At 40.1% G+C, this 17,968-nt stretch overlaps 1 protein-coding gene across 5 annotated transcripts in view; it reads right to left on the bottom strand.

Moving 5' to 3' along the window:
* Positions 1 to 3,483: 3,483 nt before the first annotated feature.
* rfx1a (regulatory factor X, 1a (influences HLA class II expression)) overlaps positions 3,484 to 17,968 on the bottom strand; it is a 35,871-nt gene continuing 21,386 nt past the window's right edge. For 4 of the 5 annotated variants that reach the window (XM_028455842.1, XM_028455844.1, XM_028455845.1 and 1 more), the window contains exons 11-18: positions 17,859 to 17,965; positions 17,636 to 17,787; positions 17,316 to 17,413; positions 15,056 to 15,205; positions 12,909 to 13,117; positions 4,468 to 4,621; positions 4,336 to 4,381; positions 3,484 to 4,255 (exon numbers count right to left, since the gene is read on the bottom strand). In XM_028455842.1, coding sequence (XP_028311643.1) covers positions 4,095 to 4,255; positions 4,336 to 4,381; positions 4,468 to 4,621; positions 12,909 to 13,117; positions 15,056 to 15,205; positions 17,316 to 17,413; positions 17,636 to 17,787; positions 17,859 to 17,965 — 1,077 coding nt within the window. In that variant the 3' untranslated portion in view covers positions 3,484 to 4,094. The remainder of the gene's footprint in view (positions 4,256 to 4,335; positions 4,382 to 4,467; positions 4,622 to 12,908; positions 13,118 to 15,055; positions 15,206 to 17,315; positions 17,414 to 17,635; positions 17,788 to 17,858; positions 17,966 to 17,968) is intronic. The other variant, XM_028455843.1, reaches the window with a different exon arrangement.

Here is a 17,968-nt window from a genome sequence, read left to right as displayed (position 1 = left end):
TAAAAACATCTTGAATTGCATTCTACCAACTCCAAAGGCACAGTCATACTTACAGCAGACCAAATCCATAACGCACTATTAATGTCCAACATTTGTTTTGTACATAGGAGACAATGCACTATAAAATGATGACTCACTTTACTACTGGGTAAACGATGTCCACTCTGCTGTATGTTTTCTAAAAACAGGAGTGATATGTGCTCAGCTGTGGAAGCATGTCATAGATGATGTTCCAGTTTGTTTTCAAAACTTTGCAACAGGTTAAACTTTGTAGGAAGTTGAAAAACTCCATCATGACATGAATACACTGATGAATCTTGACCCACAGGGCCTATGTTACGAAGCAAGATTACCTCTTATCGGGCTATTTCCAGGATTTAATCAGTGTGTGCTGGACTACAAACCTTGCTAACATCTTACGGAGCTAAATCTTCATGGTAACTTATGCTGAACGACTAGCCTGGTCTGAGTGAGTGCTAAAGTTCCGCCTCCTGACCAATCAGTTCTCTTAGAAAGCGAGCTGTCCAATAAAAGGTGACGTGTGAACACGTCACTGTGTGGATCTGATCTGACAGCTGACAGGAGAGAGATTATTTAGACGTTGATGCAATCCTTTCATTAACCGATTACATTTTTGAGGAAAGGTATAGATTTATATCTGATGGACTAATCTAAAGTCAGCTGATGAAGCCTGTGTCTTTGTATGCGCGGACGGGTGAAATCATTAATTCATTCTTTCATTCACACTATAGTGACGCTGGCCGCATCAGCAGGAACATACTACAGACTGTGAAACAAAGTGCTCTCATCCCAGTGTGTGTGATAAATAGGTCTACTTCATCAGAAAAACGTGTGCTGTAATAAAATGAAACTGAGCGCTGGCCGTTTATCATCCAATGAATTAATATCATAAATAATCTCATGCTTTCACTTATTACCAGTGTCAGCAGCTTCCTGTCTGTGTTATCTCATTTCTGCCTTTTCTGTAACAACAGTGTTGTTTTTGGTCTGAATTATGGATTTTAATTATTCATCATTTTAAACTTAAGCACTACCAAACCTTGTCGGGACCAAGTTATGAAGTGGATCAGATCTGAGTGAGTATAAAAGCTCTGCCTCCTGGTGCATGCTGCACTAACACTGTTGCACTTCACTGTCATCATGGATTTAAATTCATTATATTTGTTTAAGATGATCAGCCTTTCTTCCATTATAAAGACGGTCGCTCTGCCAGGTTCCCCATTGATTGGTCAGACGCTGCAATCTCCACCCCTTTTATGTGAAAGCGCACGTACAGAGGGTGAAAACACTGAATTAGCGCATTGTGATCGACCGTCGTAAGACAGCTTCTCTCCAACAGGGAATACTGGTTAGTTGAAGCTCACTAATAAAGATTAATCCAGGATATAATTATCTAGATTCATAGCATAGGCCCACAGTTTTCAGGAATATGGATGTAAAAAGCGAAACAAAGCCATTGGCAGATGGGAACGTAGTGGAAAAAAAGAAGGATGACTCTAAAGTGAAGGACTGTGCAGATTACTAACCCAACACCTCCACTTTAACCATAAATACACACTTACAAACTCAAAGAAAACACAAACACCTTCAGAAAGCTCTTTTAAAGACAATAGTCAACATGTGCAAAGAGGCAGCGTTGTTTGTTGTTGTTATTTTTTGTTTTTTTTTAAAAAAGGTAATCAGATGAAAGTTAGGATTGATAACTAAATGTGCAATCACAAATCAATACTGCACAACAGTTGCTTACAAAGTGTGACAACACGGCACCATACACGGCACAAGAGGTTCACTTAGTGACAACGAAATTCAAAATAGTGGATAAATATACAGTAGAATAATAATAAGAAAAATCACTGTTCTTACTTAGGCACATTCCTCCCTAAAACAAAGAGGTTTAAGACAACAGGATCAAAGAAAACTGGTTTGGCAACACACACGGAAAGGATATTAAAATAAGGCAAAGACAGGATCACAGCAAAGCAAGCGTGAGGTCACAAGGGAACGACTTCAATGCATGGGATTGAAGCACAAATAAGACACAAAGAAAATAGAAAAAGATTTTTAGGAAAAGAGGATTTTTTTTTCAACTTGCAGCAACCAACAGGAGTCCCTATTCTACAGCTGTAGTTTCAATTTTTACAAGTGTGTGTGTGTATGTGTGTATCAGCTGCAACAGGCACTCACAAAAAGAAAGAACATTTGTGAAAAAGGTGACAAAAAAAAAAAACAAAACAAAAAACTGACATTTTTTGTACAGTCCCCTCCAAAAGTATGGGATTGGCAAGGTCAATTCCTTTGTTTTTGTTGTGCTGTATACTGAAGACATTTGAGTTTCAGATCAAAACATGAATATGAGACAAAAGTTTAAAATTCCAGCTTTTATTTTATTTTATTTACATCTAGATGTGTTAAACAACTCAGGACAGAGCACCTTTTGTTTGAACCCACTCACTTTTCACCTGAGCAAAAGCATTGGAACAGACATTATTAAAATAACTTAAAGTGAATAACATGTAATATTTGGTGGTATAACCCTTACTTGCAATAACTGCAACAAGCCTGTGACCCATTGACTTCTCCAGACTGTTGCATTCTTCATTTGAAATGCTTTTCCAGGCCTTTACTGCAGCCTTTCAGTTCTTGTTTGTTTCTGGGGGGTTTCTCCCTTCAGTCTCCTCTTCAGGAGGTAAAATGCATGATTCTCTATTGGGTTAAGGTCTGGTGATTGACTTGGCCAGTCTAAGACCTTCCACTTTTCCCCCCTGATGAAGTCCTTTGTTGTGTTGGCAGTGTGTTTTGGGTCATTGTCTTGTTACATGATGAAGCTTCTCCTGATGAGTTTGGATGCATTTTTCTGTAAATTATCAGACAAAATGGTTTTGTAGACTTCAGAATTCATTCTGCTGCTACCATCATGAGATTGTGATACCTTCACCCCTGCCCTGTGGAGGTTGGTAGTGATGTCACTGACTGTTGTCTTTGGGTGTTTCTGTCATCAACTGCTGTTGATAAACTTGGCCGACCTGTTCCATGTCTGTTGCTCAGTACACTAGTAGTTTCTTTCTTTTTCAGGACATTCCAAATTGTTGTATTGGCTATGCTAAATATTTGTGCAATAGCTCTGATCAATTTTCCCTCTTCTCTCAGCTTCAAAATTGTCTGTTTTTCTCCCATAGACATCTCTCTGGTCTTCATGTTTGCTTAACAGCAAATACAGTTTTCATAGGTGAAACCCAAAGCCAAAATCAAGAACGATTGAATGTTTAGGCAATCAATCTAAAAGGCAACACCTGTGCAACTAGAAACAGTCACGTTCCAATAATTTTGCTCACTTGAAAAGTGGGTGGGTTCAAACAAAAGGTGCTCTGTCCTGAGTTGTTTTACACATCTAGATGTAAATACCATGAAATAAAAGCTGGAATTTTAAACTTTTGTTTCATATTCATGTTTTGATCTGAAACCCAAATGTCTTCAGTATACAACAAAAACAAAGGAATTGACCTTGCTGTTCCAATACTTTTGGAGGGGACTGTATGTCTCCTAAATGGATAAAAATAAATAAATAAAATTGAACTCTTCAGAAAATATCTACAGAGCACCACGATCACACAACCACACAAACACGAGCTGGGAAAAGCAACGACGGTGCAGCTTTCAGACATGACAACTTCTATTTTAACCCTTCAATAATCCAGAATTCAAAATCATATAAGTCATCTCGATCAGTTACAATTTCGGCTCCACATTCACCTTTCAACAGAGTAGAACACAGACGGGCGGGCGCGCACGCACACACACAAAGATCATTCAAAGTCCACTTTGCTATGGCAGTAACCATTTTTTGAAGGTTGAGGGTGTAGAAACTGAACACGCACTCACGCACACGCAGACACACAGCAGCAGTTACACAGTGTGCTTTTCATAAATGGGCAGCACACTTTATCCACACAGTATGCAGAATGTCCACACACACCTGTATCTATATACATGTATTTTTTTGGTGATCTTTTTACATTTATATGTGCACGTGTGTGTGTGGAATGGGTCTTATATCCACACTGATACATTAGTGGTTAGTTATCAGCTGACCCAGTGGAGAAGAGCACTCTCTGGTCCGTTCGAGCCAGTTTAGCTGGCGGCTCCAGCGACTCCTCCCCCAGCACAGCTCCATCTGCAGGGAGAGACAGCTCCTGGCCTTCCTCATCACTCTCCTCCTCCTCTTCCTCCTCTTCTTCTATGATTGATAGAGATTATTTACAAACGACTAAAATAAAAAATGATATTTGAGTAAAAAACAGGACAAACCACACAAACCTTTGTCGGGGTCCAGCTGGTTCAGACCTCTGCCTAAACTGGCAAACTGGCAGCACCAGAGACTTGGGTTAAAAGCATGAATAAACATACATTTGTTTACTTATTTTTGGAGTGAGTGTGTTGTGTTGATACCTCTCCCATAACTGCAATGGGGGTCTCTCCTTTGGCCTGAGCGACTCTGTGCTCTATAAGGTAGTACATGTATTCATCGTACAGCAGGCGTATGAGGTGAAAAGATCCAAAACTGGCTGCACTTCTCAGGGTCAAGTCTCGAATTACCATGGAGCTACAAATAGAATCAGAAATATGTCTTTCTTTAATAGAGCTGAGTAATCAAATTCATTGAAGTTTCCCAAAATCGATTCATAGGTGCTGTAATCGATTTTTCCCCCCCACTCTAACCCAGTGTTTTTCAGCCTTGGGGTCGTGACCTCATGGGGGTTTCCGGGAATTCAAATGGGGTCCCCTAAAAATTCTAGTCATTGATAATAATAAATAAAGGCAGTGGCTATCCGTACGGTTGCCGTATCAATATACCAACATTCTATCTGTATGCAGTGCCCCTATTTGGCCAGTTTAGGTCATGTGATAGGTCAGTCATTGGCCAGTTTAGTTCGCGTGACTAAGACTAAACCTTACCCTAACCCTAACTCTAACCCTAAAAATGGTTGCGATATTGGGTTATAACCAGTGTTGTGCGGTAACGCGTTACCCAACGTCACTTTTGACAGTAACTAGTACTGTAACGCAATATGTTTCTAAAGAAATAACGCTGTTACCGTTACAATATGGTGCGTTTGTCCGTTACTTTGCTAGCAGCAGTGTACTTCCTGTTTACAGTGGAGCTACATATTTTTGCGGGTTGCCGTGCCAAACACAGTAAAACAGTAGAAAAAGAAGCATTATCAGCGTGTTTCTGTTTACATCACGTGCCCCAATCATGGCGAGTCAATGCGAGAGCAGGACGAGCTTCTCAGAGTGGAAATACGCGCATTATTTTTAGTTTAGCTTGGTGAAGCTAAGCTAACGCTGCGGCTGGATTTTAACGGACTGTGCCTGTTATCCAGGGACAGGTCAGCCAAACTATTGCACGGTATGTTGTTGCTGCTGAGTCCCTGCTAACAGCAGCTCGTTAGCCTGATATGTTTAGCATTGTGTAGCTGAGAAAAATGCTGTGAATTAGTTTTTCCACATTTATTTTTATAAGCATTTTCAACAGCAGAATGTGCACCTGGAATATGCACAGCTTACTTTACATTACTGTGCTAAGGCTGAAAAATTACTGTTCTAATTTTGGAGCAGCTGTTTTGTGCTTTATATGCATGTCATTTATGGTTGTTTTATAGCAGTTGATCAACAGTGGATTATTATATTATTACAGCACTATTATGAAGCTGTATGGACACAAATGACCCAAAATAAATAATACATTCTTTAATTCTAAGTAACTCAAAATGTTATGGTTAGTTCTGTGCAGTGCCCTCCCACTTGTGTGTGTTTGTTTCTGTCTGCTCCTCCGGTGTGTCCTCCTCTGAGGGTTTCCTGTAATCAGCGGCAGGTGTGGCAGCCAGGTTTTCCTCATCAGCTCATCAACGTCCAGTGCATGAAGACCAGACTCTAACTCCACTCAGTGCCGGATCATTATCTACCCCAGTGGTATCGTACCCACAGATCTCGGCTCTCAGTGAAAGTATTCTTCCCCATGGTTTTTGTTCTCACCTCCTCGTGTCTCCTTATTCTCCAGCTCGCCAGCGTTCAGCGATACTCACCACCTGCCTGCCTGCTACTCTTCTGCTCCACACTCACCTCACATGTTTGGGACTTCACTCTGCACATTCACCTCACTTGTAAATTAAATCACTTGTTCACTGTTAACTGTCTCTGTGTCGTGCGTCTGGGTCCAAAACATTATACACACCGTGTGTATCAGAACACAAAAGTTACTTTTTCCAGCTACGCATTACTTTTTGGTGTAAGTAATCAAAATAGTATCTGAGTTACGTTGTTAATGAAGTAACGGTAACGAGTTATTTTTTTTCAGTAACTAGCACAACACTGGTTATAACCTAACCCTAAGACGCTACATACGTGTACTTTGGTAAACGTACCAATAGCACTGGGGGTTGTCCATACAGCAATCGTACAAATAGACAGTGTTGTGCGTGAACGCGTTCAATGAACGACGTTCACTGAACACGTTCATATTTTCGGTGAACGTTGAACTGAACGAATCACTTTTCAAACAATGAACGTGAGCGAGAGCGGCGTTCCGTCTGCCAGGACTGAGCGCATGCGCAGTTCACGTTCACGCTCATTTGAAGTCAGGTTTTACGACACTGTTTACGGCAAACACTTTGATAGCGGTCCAGCATGGCGAGTGCTAGTACTAGTTCACGTGATACAGACTTAGCTGCTACTGAAGCCAGTTTTGAACAGCACTTGGCAGAGTTTTATGTACAAACAAATGAAGACTCAGACGGAAAAAACCTTACATTTTTGTGCAAACTGTGCCCACCGGGACTAAACAAACAAGTACGTACGTCAGCCACATCGAGCTCAAATTTGAAGCGCCACATCGAGTTAAAGCATCCGAGCTATCTTGCCAAATATCTGCGACTGAATGATGAACGCAAGAAATCATTAACGAAGAGAGGACCGCCGCCGCCGAGCACACCCACCCAAGTTAAGCTCACTTTATTTAGTAAAGGACCTGCTGTTTCCTTCGTTTCTCAGCAACAAGTGGACAAGCTTGTATTGGATTACATTGTGGGAGATCTGCAGCCTTTGAGCAAGGTCGAGAAGCCATCCTTCATCAAATTAGTGACAGGTTTGCAGCCATCCAGGCATGTGCCTTCAAGAAAGCAGGTACAGAAACTACTGAACAATGCATTCCAGGAGAATATTTCTGACTTAAAGAATGAACTCTCTGAAGTTGATGCCGTATGTACAACAGCAGATTGCTGGACTGCAGTGAATAAAGCGTTTTTAGGCATTACTGTTCATTGGCTCAACAAAAATAATATCTCTCAGAGAAGCTCTGCAGTACTTGCATGCCGTCGTGTTCGAGGAGCACACACACATGATGTTCTCGCCAAAGCATTGTCGGAAGTGCATAAAGAGTTCAGAATCCAAAACAAGATTGTGTGCACTGTGACAGACAATGCTGCTAATTTTGTGAAAGCATTCAACTGTTTTGCAGAAGATTTTCCCGCTGCTGATGAAGATCCAGATCCAGATGTTGACAGTGATAATGGAGCAACTGAAAATGAAAATGATCCAGGATCTACCTCGCCTCCTGCTGCTGCTTGTAAGAGCTTAGATGAAGAGGATGACATGGAACCTGAGCCTCTCTCAGCATTGGAAGACCCCCGTCTTCCCCCTCACAGAAGGTGCATGGCTCACCTTAAATCTTGTTGCCAAAGACACAGAGAAGGTAACTGATAAACAGTACAAAATATTGTCAAGGGCCGTTTTTGCTAAGGCATCTGCTCTGTGGAACCGGATTAAAAGAAGCCCCAAAACATCAGATTTTGTTGAGGGAAAGCTTGGGATCGGTTTTGTGTTCCCAAATGATACACGGTGGAACTCTTTGTATCTTGCTATGAAGCGACTGTCTCACATAGCGACGTTAACTCCCAAGGCAGATAACAATGAAGGTACTGATAATGTCACTGCTGCATATGACAACCTTATCCTGCATGCTGTCTGTGATGAGTTTGGCTTTAGGCGGTTCTCTGCAGAGGAAATCGGCTTCATACACAAGTTTGTGGATGTAATGAGGCCCCTAGCATCTGCACTGAACATCCTGCAGGGAGAGAAAAACATCTTCCTCGGGTATTTGGCTCCAACCATTGTACAACTACAAAATGATATGAATGGCCTGCTGGAGGAGAGCACAAAGCCCACTGCTGCGCAAGGTCTGGTTACATGCCGTCCACTCATACTGAACATCCTGCAGTCCCTGAAAACAAGGGTTGAAGTCATGCTTGAGAAGAAGGAACACATATTGTCAGCCATGCTGCTGCCAATATTCAAGCTCAGCTGGGTGGAGGATGAGGAAAAACGGCTGTTTTACAGAGTTATGCTGAAACGAGAACTTCTAACTTGCAACTCAGATGACTCAGAAACACAAAACCCTGATCAGCCTCAGCCTAGTGGTGATGCTGACAAAGACACAACAGCTTCCTTCTTCAGGTTTAACCAAAACCCTCAGAATCTCAAAAAAAGTGAAGCAGACACTTACTTGGATGCACCAACCACAGATGGCTTTGCAGAGTACATGCTGCTGCCCAGGCTCAAAAAGCTCTTCCTTAAATATAACACTGCACTCCCCTCAAGCGCTTCAGTGGAGAGACTTTTCAGTATCGGAGGCCAAATATTCAGGCCCAGGAGAAACAGGCTTGGTGATGAAAACTTTGAGAAGCAACTGCTCTTGAATGCAAACAGAAAGCTTAAAGAAGTTTACCTTCTTGATGTATTGGACTAGTAATTTCCACTGTAACTCTTTTGTTGTGCTATGAGAGTGGGACATCTTGTAAAGGTGTTCCAGCCTGACAAAATCTCAGGAGTCAACCTCTTTTTTTTTTTTCACCAAATGTTTACTTTCAGTAAGTTATGCTGCTTGACTATTGCACTTTGAAGCCTCTGACTCCCACAGATAAATCCAGCATCTGAAATCGAAGGCTGTTGTTTATTTGAGCTCTATGCTGTATAATTTTCAGTTTTCAAAGCTATTCAATTTATTTGGACAAATTAAGTCTGGAAGAGTGAAAAAAAAAGTTGAAGAATGTAAATGATATTGTCATTGTTTACTTACTGTTTACTGTTTTTTGAGGATGCTAGAATGTGTTGGTCCAGTATTTCACAATGAGCAGGGTTAGCTCATCTTAAGTTAGGTTGTTCAGCTGCTAGCTGTTCATTTTCTTTAGACAAATATGATCAGGAAGATTTTTTTTTTACTATTATAAATTAATGTAAATGGCATTTTCATTCTTTAAACACTGTTTATTTCCTTTTGAGGGTGTGAAAATGTGTTTGTTGAGTATTGCACATTGAGCAGAGTAAGCCCAAGCTAAATTTACATTACAGTACATCACTAATTTTGTCTGGTTTACATAGTTACTGCCGTTCAGAATATGCGGGATTTTTGTCAGTGGACAGATCTTTTTCCCATGAACCTGAATGTACCTTTCATGTTTTTGAAGTCCTGGGTAATTTGGTTCATGCTGGCTAAATAAAGGTTTCACTGAACATACAGTATAGCTTGACTGCACCTTGCATTTTCCAAGTTCTACATATTTTCCTGATCACACATTATTTAAGGGGTAAATATATTCCTTATCTCAATATTTTTTCTCTCCTGGCTATAGGCTAATAGTTGTCACTTGTCTCTGATGCTTTATTGGTACAATAATTTTGATTAGTTTTGAATAGGCAGTGATTTGCAGCTGGTGATGGATGGTAAAGACATTCTATTGAGTAAGATAGTGGCTTATTTAAAAAAACAAACAAATGAACGTGAACTAGTTCATTTTTAGAAATGTGAACTTAGTTCATTTCTTTAAAAAATTAACTATGAACATGAACTAGTTCATTATTATCTGTGTGAACTGAACTTTGAGCTAGTTCTGTTTAAGTATGAACTGGCACAACACTGCAAATAGACACTTACTAAATAAAAATACTGATTAAAAATGTATTCATAAAATGTTTTAATTATTATTCTTTCTCAAATTATGACACCACGCACAATCTAAAACTTTGTGCACTAATCCTGGCAACAACAAACATAATTCTACGAAGAAAATGTAATGTCTCTATAGTCTCCAAAAATTTGTTATATCAAAATGGGATCACGATCCAAAAAAGGTTGGGAACCACCGCTCTAACCCAAGTAGTTGCTATAGGCTGGCATTAGCAATGTCAAACTACGGTACTGTGAGCATTCAGTGCATATGTCGGTTAGCTTAAGTTAGAAGTTTGGAACATCTTATTAATATCCAAATAAAATTTGAAAGATCAATGGATAATCGAATCATGAACAATCAATTAAAAACCTTAATCGGAATCTAATCGATTCATTAAATTGGACATGATACCCAGCTCTACTCTTTTAAGTGTAAGTACACCCACAGGCTTTTGCTGGCTGCCACGAGGAGGAAATTAACAAAATGCCTTAATTGTGGGAGTGGCTCCTAGAGTAGTTAAGACACACCCAGTCATAGTAGCCCCACCCCCACAGTGCTGCACAGTTCAACATGGAGCTGTCAATCAATGCTCACTGAGGGCTGTGAGAGGAGGAAACCTAGTCCCTCCTCTCATCCTTTACAGAAGGGGCGGGGCCAACAGTGGAGGATAGTGACGTCACTGATCTTCATTTAAATACTTTGACTAAAATGTGAAGAGTGGGACTAGGATCATAAAGCTACATTACTTCATACCTAATCATATATGTATTCAGCAGATTTTATTGTGTATTTACACTTTAACTAAAAAAAAGAAAGAAGAAGAATATAAGGCAACCAACTACTTTGATTTCATTGTCAACAATGCCAGTGTTTGACTATACATGTAGGACAGATCCTGTACTTTTATAATTACAGTATCAATTTTACACCAACTACATGAATGATTGGCAAACAGGGCTTGCTTTATACAACATATTCATCACCATAGTTTAATGAAATATTGCCAAATTTAACTACCATTAACATATAACACATTAGGATGTGTATTGCTTTGACTGTTTAACAAGGTTTCTATGTGTCTATGGGACACCGCCTAATGCATTCTGGTTTGAGGAAATGCATTTTCCCAGACACTTTCAACCACATTTTCCCGTGACTTCTAACCACACTCATAGAAAATGCCAATGTCAACATATTTTGTAATTGAAAATGTGATGGAGGAACAGATTCTGACAGCACAGCAAAACACACCATTTCACGCCCCTGCACCCCTCTCTCTACCAGTTAGTCCAAATACTGGTGTTCAGCATGGGTGAGTATTGGCAAGGATGTTGCAATACGATACATATCACGATACTTGGGTCACAATATGATATCACAATATATTGCAATATTCTATCCAGTTAATATCAATATTAAACGTAGAGATGAAAAATCAAGTTGCTGTATATGTTGTAAATGTTGAGTCAAAACACCCAAGTGGAGGTGTGGAATAGAGTTCTTGGTCCGAGCCCAAGCCCAACCCGAGTTCGGGCCTCATTTTCCCGCTCAGCTGTCGGGCTGGGCTCGGGCTTCATTTTTAATTTTTTTTTGAATTTTTTATTTTTTTCCCTAATCTCTATTACATTAACATTATTTTTTAATGAACACAAAAACATTTCGATATTGTTGTGGTATCATTTCTAAAGTGATTTCTGCTAGTAGTGGGGCGGGATATTGACAGCGTTGTGTTGCGTTTAGTTGTTCAGCGTTCACATTCACTGAATATTATTTGCTGATTTTGCTCATTCCTCACTTACTGCTGGAGCTCAGGGAACAAATATGATTGGTGTTTCAGTCAGGTCTGTGCTCCTCGCACGGGCCGCCCAGTCTGGTCTGCATACTGTAACGGACTGGGTTCTATGTTCTGGATATGTTCCACTTGTGTGTATTAAGTGGTTACCTGATGCTGAGATTTCCCATGGCCATGAAGGCATCATGGTTACGTGCCACTTTCTCTGCCAATGTGTGTCTTTGTTTACATGTGTTCTGTGTGTTGATTGGCTGGGAGGCTGGGGAATGGGCGGGCATAAGCGGGAAAAGAGTGAACAATTGTGTTCCCACGGTAGTGAGAGTGTATGACGGTGTAAGACGGTTCTTTGTAAGTTTGATTGTTTATTTATGGCGTGTTACTACGACCTCCATTAAAGCCTGTAAAACTGTGATAACGGCTCGAGTCACGTCATTACAACACCTTTTCGGCTGCGGTGAGTGTGTGCGCACCCCCCCACTCTTCCCCCTTGCTTCGCGAAGCACCGCGCTACCCATCTACCGGCTGTAATACGTTCAATAAAATAATCATTTACGTCAGGTTTGCTTCGGGCTCGGGCCTACAAATTAAATTAATGGGTCGGGTCGGGCTTTATGTCCGCGGGCCCGGGTCGGGTCGGGCTGGATTTTCCGGCGTGCGCGGGATCGCCCGTCTGCCCTGATTCCGGCCACTGCGCTGACCCTCGGCGAAGAGGCCCGATGACTGTGGCAAGGCCAGGGAGTAGTAAGGGAGTGTCAGAGGGCAGAGGAGGGCGACGGAGGCGGCTGCTTCTCCAGCCCATAGACTGCAGCCGCGGCATGAGCCCAGCCCCGCTTTGCACCCCAGCCCTTAGAGCCAATCCTTATCCCGAAGTTGCAGGCCAACTACTGTCTACATACACAATCAAATGACAAAAGGGAGGCTGGCCCGACTGACTGTTTGTTAATTTTTGTGACAGTGCTGCAGCGCTTGTGGCCACGAGTAGCGCTTGCGTGAAAGTTACGGGTCTAGCGCCAAAAAAAAAATCGGCACCCAAAAAAATCGCGATATATCGTGAAATCGATTTTTTTTTTTACACCACTAGTGTTCAGCCCTACCTGTAAAAGGACCACTTTAGCAGAAAGAGCTTGGCAGCCTTAGAAAAGCTGGGGCTGTGTTGGTAGGGCTTCAGCACTTGTGAGACCACCCCATCAAGCCATGAGGCCCACTGCTCCAGAGAGTTCTGCTGCTGGAGAGTCAGCTTAAAGTCCTGCTCGAGTCGCTGGACCACGCGGTCTTCACATCTGCAAACCCACGAGGCTTGTTCCTGCAAAGAGAAGAGAAAATGTCACACCAGTCGAGAACAGAAGCTGTTCTCCAAAGCGCTTACTAAGGCTGTGGGCTAAAAGCCTTATCTTCTGCCAACTTAACGTATTTATATGAAATGTATTCTAAAGTATAAAGTAGGGGTCATGCCACATGTCACATTCGGTATGCACAGCAGAAAGAAATAAACAAAGCTATAACATGATTTTTAAAAGAGTCAAAGAAACAAAAAAAAGTCAACAATATATTTTTTTAAACTAAAAATAATTAGTCCCTCCTCACCAATGCTACAATACATCTGCAACTATGTTTCGACGTTTTACAAAAATATTTCTTGTCGTACAAAAGAACAAAGAAGCACATACAAATAAACTATTGCCAGAGGTGAAAGTAAAGTAATAGTTGCTTTTATGGGTACTTGTACATTTTAAAAGAAGAAAAGTAATTTGTTACATTTCTACACCATGAGTGATAATGAGTAAATTATATATTTTTTTGTTTTAAAATGACCAACGGACATTATGAAACTACAATAAAATTAAATGACCAGACAGCAATCAAATGTGTCTTAAACAGTCACATTATTGGCTTAATAAATGGGAAGGGATTCAAATTGTGATGTAGTTGGTTATGATTTACAGTCTGCATAAACAGGACTGAATCATAACATAACGTAACCACAGCGGACATGGGCTTGTCTGTGAACGGTCGCATTTACAGACCTTGGAGTCACTGTTAGTTTACCAATAAACAGGAAGAGATTCGTCACCTTTATAATAAGTGTTGACTAGGCCACTAGGAGTGAGGCCCAAGGCCAAGACAGGCTGACTTGATAATACTGTCTCATGTTTTTCTGCAGTCAGTGCCTTCTCCTCGCCCCTCTCTGTCTTCTCTGTTTCAGGTGTCGTGAAGCTGATGATGGCAGTTACTGATCTGTGGTTCACAGCTCAACTAGTCTGGGACACTCTGATGTTCTATCTCTCTATCCTGTTCTGTTGGTCCTTCTGTCCACTAACCCCAACCAGTCTACGCAGATGGCTGCCACCTCTGAACCTGGTTCTGCTGGAGATTTCTTCCTGTTAAAAGGGAGTTGTTTCTTCCCACTGTCGTTAAATGCTTGTTCATGAGGATCGTGTTGGATTTTTTCTTATTTTTATGAATTTTATATTTTGATTGTCCTAAGACTTTTGTTATAATTTGCGCTATATAAATAAAGATTGATTGATTGATCACATCATAGCCGACCAATCACATTAAACCGTAATACACCGTGCCAAAACAGCATTGAATGGAGGTTATTTTACCACTTTCTTGGGTTCAGGTTGTGGTTTCTACCTATTATGTTGTTAACCACATGGCACATTTGGCATGGCACTGTTTTAGAGTTCATTAATGTAGCTATACTTAGAACGTGATAAATTTTTTATTTTGAATTTATTTTATTGGTGTTATTTTATTCAAAAAAAATAATTGTACATGTTGGCAAATCTTTTATTTTATACAGATGCTTTTGTTGAAAATACATTAAGTTCCAATTTTGCAAGATTACTTGTTAATACATGAGATGTTTACTGTATGCAAGGGAACAGTGGCAAGATTTATTACCAAAAATAAACGTGGGCGTTGAAAGTAACTAGTAACTTTTACTTTGAGTACTATTTAATTGATCTACTTTTTACTTGTTTTTGATTGTTTTATGTATGACTTACTTTTACTTGTACTTGAGTACAATTTCAATCAAGTAACAGTACTTCTACTTGAGTAGGATATATCAGTACTCTTTACATCTCTGCCTATCGCACAAAAACTCAATGACCTCTCCAGCTACCGTATGTTAATAAATGTTGCATGAAAGCTGACTTACATTCCAATCAACAAATAAATCCCTCCTATTCCACATGAATATTGCAAAGTACAGCATTCAGAGGTGTTGACTGACCTGCACATTAGCAAAATCCACACGGTTGAGGTCTGAGAGCATTTGGTTGATTTGAGCCGTGTTCTGCAGAACGGCTCGAGCTGCCTGAGCGAGATGATTCAGACTGGTGTAGCGTCGCAATGTTTGAGCGAAAGCATTGGCTGACGTCACCTGATGGAGGACATGGAGGCAAATATCAATGTATTAAAAGCACTACTGTGAACTTCCCCTTTCCAATGGGAACCTTTTCACTTCCAATATGATATCAATATTGTTGTTTCTCAATCTGATCCGATATCAGCAAGGAATATACATGCTTTTTTTTTTGACTGATTTTTTTATGTGCATTGTTAGAAAAGGCTTCTTCAAGTGATATTGCTTAAACAGAGACTAATAATCAGCACAAGCAGGTATGGGAAAAACTGACCTATTAATTATTGACCAATGGGTTACATTTTAACTTTAAACATAAGAATATTTTGCACTTAAACGGGACATATCATGGTTTTAAATCCTTCCTTTTTACATATAAATCATACAGTTGTGGTCTATCTAAAGCGGAACTGCAATGCTTGGGTCTGAATTCCTCATTATTATAGCTCCACAGGCCCCATTTCTACCCCTTTTCTGATGTGCTTCTGAGAGCAACTCGTTTTTGGTGGGGCCTCTTTAAATGCAAATGAGACACTTCATACCCCGCCCCCTCTCCAGGTTGCAGAGGTGACACTCGGTTCAACTCCACCCTGCTTGGCCATTTTTGTAGTTTGATAGAAGAGATACGGCTATGTAGCGGTGCATAAACTTTTTATTCAGAGGTTATTTACACAATGTCAACAACAGAAGACTTGTCCATCCAGCCTTACATGTTCGAGCCAGAGTCGGACCCAGCGGAGTGAGATGAAAATGAAGATGATGAACCTGCAGAACCCTAACAAGTGAGCTAACACAAGCACCGAGCTAATGCTAGCGCCAAGCTAACGTCCCGAAATGCATTTTAATACAGTCTTTTCAAAGACAAAAATGGCAAAATGAAATGACTAATGAAAACTTTAGACTTAAATTAAATCACGTAGGCCATATCATCAAGGATCTAAAACAAGCACACAGCGCTAACATATGAAGTCTGAAGACGGTGCAACTGCTAAGCAACTGCTAATGCTAACAAAACAATGACAGGGACGTCTTATCATCACACTTTTTAGCGTTATTTACAGCTTACCGAAGTGCTCTGTTTATCGTCTCCAAAGGTAGAAGGAATTGACCCCTCGATCAGACAAAGTCTTTCGGTAAATCCTTCTTTATACTGGCAGAGGTTGCTTGAAGTGCTTCGCGCACACAAAAATGACCTTACCCACAGATGTGGGTACATTTCCATAAAAAAAAAAATGCTGGGAGACGGTGTAATGAAGCGTGTGGGTTACTACATCCAACAACCGAACATTTTGACTTATCCTCTCGTAACTTCGGCATCCTTGAGCTTGGACTACAAAATAAAAGCGAGAAATAAAAATGGCGGATTGCTCGAAGTGTTGGGCCTGGAGTCGATGTCCTAATTTGGCAGTTCCGCTGCAAATACTGTGACATTGTTCAAAAAACGTAATAGAGAATAGAAAAATCAAAACAGATTGCAAAATATGACCAGAATTTGAACAGAATTTAAAGATATCAACGCAGCACCTGAAGAGACTAATTTGAACTTTTCTGTACTTCTAAACACTCTAAATATACAACAAAAGGCATTTATGGGCTAAAAAAGTGGATTTAGCATGATATGTCCCCTTTAAATAAAAAATAAATCAAATAAAATAGAACACCCTGAAAAATCCAATAAAAACAAAAATAAATCTTTAAAGTGCCAAAAAAACCACTAGTGTAACTTAAACATAAGCATTTTTTTTTACAAGATCTTGGAAAATAACCTTAATAAACTAAAAAAAAAAATACTTACTGTCTATTATTTTGAATTTATTTATATATCAATTATTGTGTTGATACAAAGCTTTTGAAGACAGAATCTCTCAAGAATAGTCTATCTTTCTTGAATTAATTTGCAGGATTTAAGTAATTAGTGCCATTAGTTGTTTGTCACATTCTATCCATGAAAATATTTTAATTTACTAATTTTTTTTAATTTAAAAAACTTCATGCAGCATTAACTCAAGCATTTCTTTCATAAAAATATAAAACAGAACGACTCACGAACATCTAATAATAAGAGTTTATAGTGTGAAATAAAAACTTGTTTTTCCATTCTATGTGTCCTACTAAAGCTGAGTTGTACCTTGATGCGGACCATTTCCTCTGGAATGTTCATCATGGCGTTGGACAGCCAGCTTTCCAGGCTTTTGGCAAAGTTTCGAATGGCTTGAGTTAAGGCACCTTGAAAAAGCAGAGAGACATAATCTTATTATGGGAACATTTTTCATGTTAGTAGTTTCAGAAAAAAATACCAATCACACACTGGAATTGACTGAATTTGAAGGGGAGATTAATTCATTGATCTTAAATCTGTGTAGTTGAAATATATTTAATACCTAGTTTAAAAAAAATAATCAAATGACACTCATTGTGGTTATTTATCATTTCAATGTTAAGCCTTACTGGGGATGGGTCTGAGGACATCAGGGATGAGGATCTCCACCAGGCCCTGGTACAGACTGTTGTCACAGTCCCGGCTCCAGCGCAGAACTGGCTCATACTTGCACAGCAACACCAGACAGGATTTAGGTAAACGTTTCTCTGACTCATCGTGGCTGCCGAGGCAAAGAAAAACCCAGTCAGTGTAGAAACAATCTAATAGTCAGTAGTTGATTTTGACACTCACACAGCCAGCGTGGCATCTCCGGCCTGACTTTGGCTAAACCTCCAGAAGGTCTTCCACAGAGTCTCCACCAGGGTGAACTGCAGATTGACCATTACATCAAGTATGGCCTG

The sequence above is a fragment of the Gouania willdenowi genome, chromosome 8, assembly GCF_900634775.1.
Source record: "Gouania willdenowi chromosome 8, fGouWil2.1, whole genome shotgun sequence".
Lineage (NCBI taxonomy): Eukaryota > Metazoa > Chordata > Actinopteri > Blenniiformes > Gobiesocidae > Gouania > Gouania willdenowi.
This window is presented reverse-complemented; position numbering and strand designations above follow the sequence as displayed.